Source organism: Gossypium arboreum, chromosome 3 (genome assembly GCF_025698485.1).
Source record: "Gossypium arboreum isolate Shixiya-1 chromosome 3, ASM2569848v2, whole genome shotgun sequence".
Taxonomy (NCBI): domain Eukaryota; kingdom Viridiplantae; phylum Streptophyta; class Magnoliopsida; order Malvales; family Malvaceae; genus Gossypium; species Gossypium arboreum.
Genome location: NC_069072.1, coordinates 17,689,426 through 17,702,309, shown reverse-complemented (window position 1 = coordinate 17,702,309; position 12,884 = coordinate 17,689,426). Strand labels below are relative to the sequence as shown.

General features: G+C 34.9%; 1 protein-coding gene across 1 annotated transcript; it reads left to right on the top strand.

The window, feature by feature from the left end:
• Window positions 1-8,611: 8,611 nt before the first annotated feature.
• On the top strand, window positions 8,612-12,101 carry LOC108454196 (chloroplast sensor kinase, chloroplastic). The gene is made up of 7 exons (XM_017752573.2): window positions 8,612-9,571; window positions 9,766-9,831; window positions 9,942-10,010; window positions 10,125-10,217; window positions 10,457-10,683; window positions 11,088-11,364; window positions 11,607-12,101. Exons 1-7 carry the CDS (start codon window positions 8,660-8,662, stop codon window positions 11,859-11,861), a joined length of 1,899 nt encoding a protein of 632 aa, XP_017608062.1. The 5' UTR covers window positions 8,612-8,659; the 3' UTR covers window positions 11,862-12,101.
• Window positions 12,102-12,884: the final 783 nt, after the last annotated feature.

Sequence of the window (12,884 nt, the reverse complement as noted above, 5' to 3'; positions counted from 1 at the left end):
ACCACTTGTGAAGGTTTTATGGAATAGACATGGAGTCAAGGAAGCCACATGGGAACCCTAGGAGTCTCTGAGAGAACATTACCTGAACTTATTCACCGGTAAGATTTTCGAGGACGAAAATCCCTAAGGGGGGAGAAATGTAACAACCCGATTTAAGGCCTAGTCGGAAAATGGTCTCGGGACCACAAATCTGAAGATTGAAAAATTATTTTTATTATTTTTATGAGGTTATAGCATGATTATATTAGTGCATGAAAAATTTGGAGAATTAATTTTAATATTTTCAAGCCCGATTGCAAAAAAGGACTAAATCGTAAAAAAGGCAAAAGTTACATTTTAGCACCCAAAGGTGCCAAGTAGCTAGAGATTTAAAATTAAGAGTATTTAAAGGGCATTTAGACCCTATTGGAATGGGTTGGCCTGCCATAAGACAAGAAAATGGGTGGTCAACATGTTAGGTATTTTGATGACCTCATATGTAATAAATTAATGCCTAAAAGCCTAGTTTTTATTTTTCCCTCACTCCTTCTTCCTTGTTGACCGAAAATATCATTAAATATTGAGGTTTGAAAGCTCAAAAATCTATAACAACTTAAAGCACTCATAAGTAAGTGATTTTAATTAGTTTTCTTCAAGATTTTTACATTTTTGAGACCTTTAAAGCATGAGCTTTCAAATGAGGGTGATATCTTACAAAATGGTCAAGAGTTTAGGATTTTTCCATGGATGTATTTGTGGTATATGCTGAGTTTTTATGGAGGAATATGAGTCCTAGTTGTGTTATAAACAACTTTTATGAAAGGTGTTAGTATGAAAACACCTAAAGGGACTATTTTGCATAAGTTGCAAATTAAGTAATAAGTGTGTGAAATAGTGAGAATTTGGGGTTTCTCTAGTAGTAGAAAGAGTTTATCTACGCTTTAAATATAAATAAATTCGATAAAAATTGAATTTTGAGCATAGGGGTAAAATAGTCATTTTGCTAAAGTCTAGGGACAAAATGGTCATTTTACCAAAGATGTAAATTTTAGATAGCCTAATTGTGTTTAATGACTGAATGAGTGCATTTTGTTATTATAGATCAAGATTTGCCAAAACCAAGCCTAGACCAGGGCAAAGCCAAGCAATCCGATTAAGCCGATTAGTCATGTACTTTTTGTAAACTAAGGTAAGTTGTACGTAAATAATACAACTATATTATTAATGTGTGTATTCAATTGTTATTGGTTTGATATAGCATAAATTTCTAGAATTGGAACTAAGAATTTCTAGAATTGGAACTAAGTATATGTATTTATGATTGAGAAAGTCGAAAGATCCAGTAAGAACCCCAAGAAACAAACCGGATATTCATGCCATGACATTGGGTTATGTGAGAGCCAGTATAAGACCATGTCTGGGACATGGCATCGGCATTGAGACAGGGCTAGTGTAATACATGTCTGGGACATGCATCAACCGCATCATGATAGCCCTTATAAGACCACGTCTGAGACATGGCATCAGCATAGAGGTGAGTGCCAGTGTAAGACATGTCTGAGACATGCATCGGCCTCGATGATGTTAGCCAATGTAAGGTGTCTGGGACATGCATCGGTTAAGTTTCGTGCTAGTGTAAGACATGTCTGGGACATGCATCAGTATGTATACACGAGAGCCAATGTAAGACCATGTCTAGGACATGGCATCAGCCTCGATGGAGATAGCCAACGTAAGACCATGTCTGGGACATGGCAGCGACAACTTAACCCATGTTTGAGGCTTATAGAATATTCGGTAGTATTCCAAAAGGTTCAACTTTAAAAGTTAAGAAAGAGATTTAATAAGGAAAGTATGATAATGTTGTAAGTGTTACAGGTACCTATTTGGTAGGCATGAGTAATGAGCTTGATTAGAAAATATGATTTGAGTTGATGGTAATGAATAAGTCCAATTTATACTTACCTTTGGGCTATGAGCATAATTGATAAATGGTGAAGTTGTTATTATATATATATTTATATGCAACTTACTAAGCTTTATGCTTACTCTCTTTCCTTCATTTTTCTATCAGTACTGCCATTTTGCTCGAGGATCCCTTGAAGTCAGAGATATCGTTCACACTATCAGTCGTAATACTCGGTATAGTTGGATTTATATTTTTGATTATGGCATGTACAAGGCTAGACTAAGGAGTTGTATTATTGAGAAATTGTTTATGTATATTGGCTTAAGATAAAAGCCCTTCATTTTGTGTCAAGCCTAGATAATGACTATTATTCATTTTGGAAAATGTATATGATGTTCCTTTTATGGATGAATTAATGTCTTTTGGGATGAAATTAGCATATTGAAATGATCTTGTGTGGGTTGTGCAAAATGGGTAACGAATGGCTTGGAAGATAGCCTAGTTTGTCCACACGGGCGTGTGTTTAAACCATGTGTGACACACGGTTCACTCCCGTGGGTGTGTGTTATGGCCGTGCGTCCCCCTACACTTAAACTTTTAGATCAGTATTGTCCACAATTAGGCCACACGGGCGTGTGCCATAGCCTACGGGTAGGCCACGCGGGCGTGTGTCATGGCAATGCCCTAAAGTCAGTGTCGCACACGGGCTGAGGATGTGGGCGTGTCCCGAGTCACACGGGCGTGTGGAACCCTAAAGCATAAATTTCACCAAGTTTTTCTTAAATTCTCAGTTAAGTCTAAATCGTATCGAATGTATGTTTTGGGCCTTGTAAGCCCATTCAAAGAATTAATTGCTTATGAAAGTAAAAGTTTTAAAATTTATCAAAATTTTACCGCCCGGCTTTGTATAGTTGATTGAGTTAAGTCAGGTAACACCTCGAACCATGTCCCGACATCGGATATGGGCGAGGGGTGTTACAACCTGACTCTAGCCAACAATTGCTTCTGTAGGATTATCTTCTACTATTATCTTATGTTAGATCATCACTTCTTAATGGAAAATCCTACGCCATTTTGTCTCTTGGGCTTGCCAACCTCTGACGTAGTAAGCTAACGAACCGACTGTGCAACCTTCCCAAAACATACAAACGGCCGCCTTTGCACATGTTGAAAAGATCACCTTGTAAGGGACATGGAGGGAAACGTCACCCCCGTAATGCGGAGAAGTGATGCATATTTGTCTAGAAGGCTAAGTACGGATTCTAAGCCCTATGAACCCTTTTTGAGGAATTTTGACAACCTTCAGCTAGATAGATTTAGCGGCTCGTGATTTTTGGGAAAAAATAAATAAATATAATGGGAATGGAATTTTTATTGAAAGAAAATATGAAAAGAACAAAAAGGCTAAACTTTATGGGGAGAGAGTGTTACAGAAAAAAATGGACGAAATTTGTGTCACTTCATCCCCTATTTATAGTACTAAGAAACCTAGCTTATTCCTAATTAAATTCTAAAAGATAAATAAAAATAAATAAAGATAATTAAAGATAAATGAAAATAAATCCTAAAATTAAATATAAATAATAATCCTTAATAATTATCCTAATATAATTAAACATTAAATAGAGTCTTGTGCTATAAAATATCTTCTTTTGCACTTTTGCCCTTATGTCTTTCATACTTGCATTTTTGACACCACTTTTTTCCCTATGTCGCATGTTGGCCCATTGTATCTTCAAATTTGCACTTTTTGCCTTTAAATTTTCTTTTGCCTCCAATTTAGTCCCTGAAAGATAAAAGACCATAAATAGCTCAAATTAGTAGGATCATACTCAAAATAAACATGCAATTAGCACATAAAATATGTCGTTCTAGAGTATTATCAATGAATTGTATGTTCTAAGATATTTATTGAATATTAAATGAATTATTGATTTAAAATTTCATGTTAATGTTCCGTTACTTGTTGTAGCATCCCATAACTCGATTCTGGTGTCGGGGATGGATTGGGGGTGTTACAACTAAGTCTAACTAAAAGAGGTCTAAAATTACAACCAGTATGTTTGGTTTGGAATTGAGTTGTAATGGAATGTTATTATGTGATAACAGAATTGAGTTGAAATTGAACTGGATGAGTGTTACAATAGTTTGGTTGAGTGGAATGGAATGAGTATCTATGTTAGGTTTAAGGAACAAATATTGTAATAGCATAAGAAAATAAAAATAAAAACAACTAATATGCCTTTTATAATTTTTTTTTTAGGCTAAGCTATACTTAAGGGCACTAAATTATTAGTAAGTTTACATTTTGGTTCCTCAACTAAAAAAGTTACAAGATAGTCATTAAACTTAAAAATATTTTCATTTAAGCTATTGGACTATTAAGTCTTTTGCTTAAAAAAATTGCACCCGACCAAATTTAAGTGACAATTCAACGATTAGCAATGTGGAACAATACCAATCGATGAGTAGAAAAACATATCTCACATCTAACAGTCAATGTCAAAGATAGGAGAAAAAAACTGTTTGGACTTTGGTTCGCAGATTCATGACATTCAAATCTATTTCATGAAAAAGAAAACTAAATTGTAGAAGAGGAGTGGAAGTTTACCCTTTCGATCGGTACCAAAGGTGAGAACATAGAAGGTCATACAACAGTGATTTTAATAGCCTAATAACTTAAATGAAACATTCGAATAGTTTAGTGACATAACTTTTTGAAGTTGAGTGATTAAAATGTAAACTTACTAATATTTCATTGACCTTGGATGTAGTTTACCCTTTTCTTTAACAAAGTATCTAAAAATGTTAAAAATCTCAAAGGAATGGTATACTTGTTTTAAAATATATATTTAAAAATATCCAAAAATATTAAAATGCTCAAATCACCAATATATCATTTAATAGTTTTTTTTTTAATAAAATAGGAAGGCATAACCCTAGAAAAATAAAAAATATAAATTACATTCGAACATAAAGAACTCCAAGCTTATCATTGTCAAGGGTCAACTCAACTTCAACCGGTGGAGCATCCAAAATGTAGAAAGTGACAAACTTTGATATTACAATTTTGAAAAGCACATCAGCAACTTCATTTGCTTCCCAATAAATATGAAGCAAATTAAAATTCTAAAAACTAGTACATAAAGCCATGATGTTGTCAATCAATGTCTAAGACTCCCCCATTTGAAGTAATCATATCAACAATCTCTTTACAGTCACAATTAACCTCCACATTGGTAAAACCACAATCCTTAGCAGGTTTTAGTCCATTATACAATTCCTATAATTCAGCTTCCATGGCTGAAGATAACCCTAGTCAGTATGAAAAACCTATCAGCCAATGCCTTGTTTCATCTCAGATCAATCCAACAGCTAAGGGGAAACCATCTTTATTACTACATCAGACTACATTGAGCTTGACCTAACCCTCATTAGGTGGTAATCAACCAATGTAACTCACACAACTTGTGTTACCATGTAGCAATTAGATACAAGATTGCTTAGTATAACAACTCACACTCTCAAAAATAAATTTATTTCGTTGCTTTCGGAGTAACCAACAAACTACACCAAATAATATCTTTCAATCTAAACCCTCCTTATTAAACATTAGATTGCAGCTTAAATTACCACTAACCCAATTAGATAAAGAAAAGGAAAAAAAAACTTGGTGCTCTCAATTTCACAATCGTAGACATCATTATATTATATTCAACTAGTTTAGTTGTTGTTTAATAAGTATTTATATAGATCTTCATTATGTTAGCAAGTCTCGAAATATCTATGTAATTGAGATATGTATAGGTTATTGTAATGTTTTTTAGAGCACTTAATTTGTTCAAGTGAGGAATATTATTTTTGAGAGTGCAATTGATTGTCAAACATTTGTGTTGTGGTTTTACATGCTAAGTTTACAGTGGTGAACTTAATGGTGAGAGTACCAGCCTTCTTGGATACAAAAATGAGGAAATTATCACAAGGTGTGATAGATTTAGGTTCACTTATTGTAAGCATTGAAGATAATGGATATTTCTCACTGAGTTAGGCTCCATAGACATAAGAAATCGAACTACGTAAACAAAATTTGTTGTTCCCTAGTTTATTCTTTGTTTCATAGTGGTTGAAGAAGTGCCCACCTCCGTAGGTACTTCTTCTGTGTCTTAGCTTGTGCTTGCAACTGTTTTCAAGTCAACAATTTTCACATACAAAAAGTGTCAACCTTTTGTGGCATTACAACGCCTTGAAAACTTCAATGGTTGAAAATTCGTGAAGTGTCGAAAAATTTGTGACGTTTTGAGATATTAAATTGAAAGGTTTTCCAAGAATGGATATCGAGTTATTTCCATAAATTAATATAAGTGATTTTTCATTAATAATTTAGATTTAATTAGTTGAAATTGAGGAATTAGAAACTTGGCCTATGAACTATTTTGTCATAAAGGGAAACTTTAGTGGTCAAATGTCTAAGAAATAAATTCATGATTTAGGAAATAAGAGAGAGGCTTATGTGTTAAATATCATAGAGATTAAATAGCTAATTTCTCATGAGATGAATTAGAGGGAGAGTTAGTTATTTCCCACTCAAATTCATACCAATGCTAGAGAAAACTACTATTTTTCTCTTTATTTTCTCTTCAATCTTGGAGCAAAATCAAGCAATCAAGGAAGATAAGTTAGATTTCTAGTGATTTCTTCATCTAATTAAAAGAGTTTTTAGATTTGATATTTTTTATGGCAAAAAAAAAGAAGATTCTTTTTTTCTCTTTTCACGCTAACTTCTTTATGTAATAAAGGAAAATGCTGGTGGTCAAATGTTTAAGGATTAAATTATGATTTTAGAAATAAGAGAGGGGTTTATGCGTGAAATATCCCAAAGATAACTTAGAGAGAGAGTTAGTTCTTTCCCACTCAAATTCACGCCAAAGCTAAAGAAAACTACTAAGGAATTTTTTTGTCTCAATTTTCTCTTCAATCTTGGAGCAAAATCAAGCCAACAATGAAGGTAAGTTAGATTTCTAGTGATTTCTTCATCAAATCAAGAGAGTTTATAGATAGTTGAACAAGTTTTTATTTTATCTCTTTTTCACACCACCTTCTTTTGGAAAAAGAGTGTGTGTTGATTTTTATAATTTCTTGATGAATTTTGAGGCAAGCTTGTGTTAATGTGATACAAAAGACATCGAAGCTATACAACATATTGTCTTAGATATGATGATCATTCGGGACCCTTGGAGCTTTTTTTCTACCCAGCCTAAGCTACATGGCATGCTTTACTCTTTCATTATGACCTAAATCCAATGAGATTTCCTTCCTTTGTGCAATGGTGGATTTCAGCACAAAAATGCTTGCCTCCTTTAACTCTTTTCTTGGTCCCAAGTTCATTGCTTCATTTGTTAGGAGATTAGGAAAGCCTACAATACCGTTATTTTCAAAGGAAAAAAAAGGACTTGGTTCAGGTTGGGAACGAAGCCTTTAAAGGATATTTGGACTTTCTTGCCTCAAATCTTCCTTCGTTCTCATTTTTCCCTCCACCACCTCTTTTTTGACATGGATTTCTCCCCTAGAACGCAGTTTAAAGATTAATTGTGGCACAAATTTCTCTTCTTTGACCTCTACTACTGGTATTGTCACATTTGTCGGAGACAACCTAAGGTGTGTAGTTTCTGGAGCTAATGTGCTAGTCTACTCTTCTTCTATTTTAGCAACAAAAGCCTCCTCTTTAAGGCTTGGCTCAAAACTTCTACACTCTTATCATTGACAAAGCGCCATTTTAGAATCTGATAGCATGCTCTGCATTGATGTTTTAAACTTGGATTCAGATCATTCTTAGGAACCATCTGCAGTCCTAGACAACATTCTCATTTAGCATGTGAATTGCTAAACCAACCTTATATGAAACCTTTCCGTTGAATTGTGTTCGCATACCTTCAATGGATTTATGACATTTTATAAAAATAATATTAAGAAATAATTAATTACAAAAATAGGATGGAAGAAAAATTAATTATGAAAATGGCTCTTTTGATACAATGCACGACGGTGCCGCTTGACACACCGGTGACACCATTCCACTTTTCGGCCAATGATAAAGCAATTAGTGCATTTAAAAAAAATTGGTAACACCACTTTGTCAGGCGGCACAGATATGTATTTTTAAAAAATACATAAAAAAATATAGACAGTGAAAAAGAAAAAAAATTATGAGTGTCACTTAACAAATCGACGGCATTACTTATTTCTTTAGCTATTGTTTCACTTGTTTCATTGATGTCCTTCAACGCTTCTTTCACCTTCTCTCTTGTTCCATCACTAACATTACCAGGGTCTTTTCCTCCTGTGCCTCTAAAACTAACATTATGTTTAGTAACATCTTTTTTTTGTCAATCAAAATTTCTTTATAAAAAATTAAAGTAGTGCTGTCGGACTCTTAGGAGGCACCTATAAATTTATTTTTTCTTCAATGCACATTTTAAAATACAAATATTTTTAAAAAAAAAATTGTTATTGGCTGATGATAACTGAAAAGTGAGGGTGATATCATCAATTTATCAGGCGACACGGATAAATACAGTAAATTCATATCATAATTAATTGTTGTTGCATACTTTTTATGTAATTAATTAATTTTTAATTACGAATGATAAGCATATTAAAAAAACAAAAAAGCAGCTAAAACGTAGTCGTTTAATAAATATCAGCATTGAAACACCGTTATCATTTGATTTAATTTTTGTTTTTGTTGTTATCCATCCAGTCCAGTCCACACTTATGGCAGGCTTGGTGGTTCCACCAATGCTTCTCTCTGCAACAACATCCCAACTCCCTCTTTCCCCGCCTAACTCCTCCACCAACCAAACCCTTCCACGTGCCCCCCTCTACCACCTCTCCTCCTCTCTTCCCAAACCCCCTCTCAAACACCTCAACCTCAACTCCACCTCCCTCCACCACGTCTCCGCCCCCACCCTCCCCGACGACGATGAATCCCCCCAAGCCCAACCCGCCATGGTCTCCTCCGCCTCTGCCGTCTCCGCTGCCATCCGTAAAGCCTCCACCTCCCCCGTCGACTTCACTCAAAGAATCGAGAAAAACGACCACCGCAACCACAAATTAATCATGCCTACCCCAGACTTCCAGCGCCTCTGCCTCGAACAACTCGACCTCTTTCGCCGTATCGTTGACCACGACGCTGTTCTCTCCGTTTATGTCAGGCCTGCCGGTAGTTACGTCATGGACCAGCTGGAGTTACGTCGGGTTACCTCGTATCCGGGAGTCGAAGCCGCCGACATTTTGTTTTTAGTCGGAAACTTCACTGTCCCCGCAGGACTGCGTGCCGCTGAAGCGGCGCTGTCAAGTCAACAAATGGAGGTTGTGGGGGAGCATAGAGCGGTGGTATTTCCTATGGTGAAGCAGCCGTTCGTGGTGGGCTTCTTGGTGGCGGAGCTCCCGGGGATGGAGAAGGTGCCGCAGGGGAGTGGAAGTGGGGACATGGTTCGTTTTCCGACTCCTGAGGAGGCTTACGCGTTGTCTTCTCCTTCTCCAGGACTGGGTATGAAAAAATCGTGGGAAATTCAGTCTCTTGAGAATGAAGCCATGAGGCAAAATGACATCTTTACTGTTGACGAGAGTTCCAATGCCATCAATATATCTCGAACTTTAGCAGTGGCTTATGTTATGGATCAGGTTAGTCACTCACGTCATATTTCTTCTTATCTTTATACTACCAATAATTTATACAAATGCTTCATTGCCATTATCAAGCGAAAAAAGAATTTAGCTTTGCCATGTTATGTTGTATGTATGTAGGAACTTAATGTGATTTTACTTGTGTGTCTTGAGTCAATGCAACTTTTATATTAATCGTATTTCTTCCGTAGAAAGCTATTTTATTACAGCAATCGACATGGCAAAACAATGTCAGAATGGGTGCTCTGGTTGAGCAGGTATAATGTGTTGCCTGCTGTACATACATTTCCTTCTTCTTCTTCTTTTTTTTTTTTTTATTGTTCAAGTTATTATGGTTTTTCCTTTAAATTTCAAAATTTTCTTACAGATTCGCGGTCCTCTTTCCAGCATTAGGACGTTAAGTAAAATGCTATCCACTCATGTCAAAGAACATGAGGTTAGTCCTTGAACCATCTGAAAAAATGTTGATCCTACTTTTCGGTTTTAAGTGTTTCATTCTGCAATTCTTTCGACTGTTACATATTTAATTAAGGAAAGCATACTCTTGTAGATTTCTCACGACATTGTTGAAGACATATTGGTGCAAGGTGACTGTATCAGCGGCACCCTTCAAGAGCTACAAGATGCTGTTTACTTGACAAAGGTCATTTTTCTCTCAAAGCATGTAGAGATACACACATTAAGACTGTTGCTGCTTCTTCTCCTTTTCATTTTTCTTCTTTTGACGATTCAGAATGTCTTTCTTTCTTTTGGTTGATGTGATACAATAGCTCTCTGTTATGTCTTTCTGTTCCCAGTTAGTTTCATTCTTGGAATTAAAAGTTTCCCTTTTCTAGTTATCTTCACGCCCATATCTGATTTTCCTATCTGACTTGTTTTTAGGCTAATATAATGCGCTACAATGAAGGATCCTTGAAAAAGATGCGTAATTCAACTCATTCGCACCCTGAGTCGCCAAGATCTCAATTATCAGATGATTTCTCCAGGGATAGGTCTGGCAATAGGTCAGAAACCTCTGGATTACTACTATCCCTAAGTACCACAGATAAGGATTTAGAGATGCCAATGCCACCTCTGGCTCTTGCTCCATTACAAGAACACGGAATCAGGTATGCAATTCCCTTCTGGTACTTGAGTTCATCTCCTCATAAAATAAAATAAAACCTAATTAAGTGTTCAATCATATCAATTAAATTCCAGTAGGAGATTCCTCTTTTACAGTTCAAATTTGATGTTAAACCTCATGTAGAAAATTGTTTATGATGCTAATTGTTGGAGAGTGTATAGATTACATAGCCTGAACTTGTGCTGTGAGCCTAGGTTGTAGTCTAAAGCTGAATATAGGCTAAACTGCTTATCTTTCCTCTAAATAGCCTTGATAATAAATCACTTAGTTACTTTTCAATTGAATGCAATCCATCCCCATCTCTTATTGGACATGCAATATATTTTGTACTATTGATTTCTTTTAGCAGCGTTATTATAAGTTTGGTTATGTTTGTTCTTTTCTCAGGAAGTCCTGCAATATTTCTGATGTACTCACTGATTTAGTTGATGCCGCGAGACCTCTTGCACATAAGCAGCAGCGCATGGTGGAATTAAGTGAACTTTCGCAGCCTTTGCAAGTGGCTATAGAAGAACCTGCTTTGCGCCAAGCCCTGAGCAATTTGATAGAGGGTGCATTGTTACGTACTCAGGTTGGGGGGAAGGTTGAAATTGTTTCTACTAGTGCACCAGCAGGTGGTGCTCTACTAGTAATTGACGACGACGGTCCAGATATGCACTATATGGTATTGTTGGAGATTCCTTTTCCTCTGTGATAGCTTTTGCTTTTTTGTTCATTTTAGATAGTATTGAATGCCTTTAGTATGTCCTGTTTTGCTACTTAACCATTAGTACATGTATTTCTTTGTTAATGCTTAGTGTCTCCCCTGTTACAGTTATCTGGGAAATTGCAGTTACTTTACTTGCTTTTGAGTTAGATCTCATGCTCATCATAAATGAAATGTTTTGGTGATGTATGTATTTGCAGACACAGATGCATTCCCTCACACCATTTGGTGCCGAACTCTTTTCGGAGAACATGATTGAAGACAACATGACATGGAACTTTGTTGCTGGGCTGACTGTAGCACGAGAAATACTTGAAAGTTATGGGTGTGTTGTCCGTGTGATATCACCTCGGACCACGGATGCTGCTCTGGGAGCAGGTGGAACTCGTGTAGAACTATGGCTTCCTTCTTTTGCTGCATTATCCGACATAAACAACCTTAGTCAAGAGGCATAACAAGAAAGTAGGATATTATGTTGTTTTGATTTAACTCAGGGCTTATCTGGAATTCCCCGCTCGCACCAACACATGTATTAATATCTAAATTTGAGGGAAATTTGTATAGTTGAATTCTGGTGCAGTGTATACATATACATATATATTTATATATATCACGAAGAAGAAAAGGAAATTGTAAATGAAAATGTATTCTGGTGCAGTGTTTACATATATAATATATCATGATTTGGGTCCAAATTTTGAATTTGAATTTAAGGGTCTTAAGTGTAATTTCATAAAAATTCATTTTAAAACTTAGAATTTTTAAAATATAAAATTGATTAAAAATATGAGAATTTTTTATTCCTTCTTTTCACACTCCCTTCGAAGCTCAAATAATAAATAATTAATGAGCTCAAGGTTTTTAAAATTGAATCAGCAGGTGAATTGATTAAGCTTTTAATTTTTGAATCAATCAATTTAATCGACTCAATTGATTCAATTGAATAAATTATTAAAAATATTTAAAAATAGATAAAATCAATTTGATTGTTGGCTCGACTGATTTGATCAATATTCTATTTGATTGTTCAATCGGCTGGTCCAATTCTATTTAGCTAACAATGTTACAAAAGTCTTTTAAACAATTAAATTTTAAATATATATATATATATATATATATATTTTTAAGACCTAGAATTAGTTGAAATCCAAATTTGAATTTGAATTATCGAAATAATGAATTTGGATTAAGTCAATATTTTGAATTTTAAATATTTTAATTCCTAAAAGAAATTGAAATAATAAATTTATAAATCATAATTTCAAAGTCAATTTCAAATCTAAATTTTAATTCTCTAATGCTACGTAATTGAATTCACACTATTTACTTGTTTAGTAGTGCTTCAAAAGCACTTTTGGCTCCAAAAATATTTTTAGAAGAAAGGTTGTGCTAAAAAGTTGCTTTTAACTTTTATGGAAATGGGAAGTTAAAATTTTAATAAATTTTATTAATCCATATAAATATAATTTATCAAGAAG

Excerpts from the sequence above, each read along its gene's own strand:
- LOC108454196 (XM_017752573.2), top strand. The coding sequence starts at position 8,660 with ATGGCAGGCTTGGTGGTTCCACCAATGCTTCTCTCTGCAACAACATCC. Across the intron at positions 9,832-9,941 it reads TGGGTGCTCTGGTTGAGCAG|ATTCGCGGTCCTCTTTCCAG; the intron begins GTATAATGTGTT and ends ATTTTCTTACAG. Across the intron at positions 10,684-11,087 it reads TTACAAGAACACGGAATCAG|GAAGTCCTGCAATATTTCTG; the intron begins GTATGCAATTCC and ends TTCTTTTCTCAG.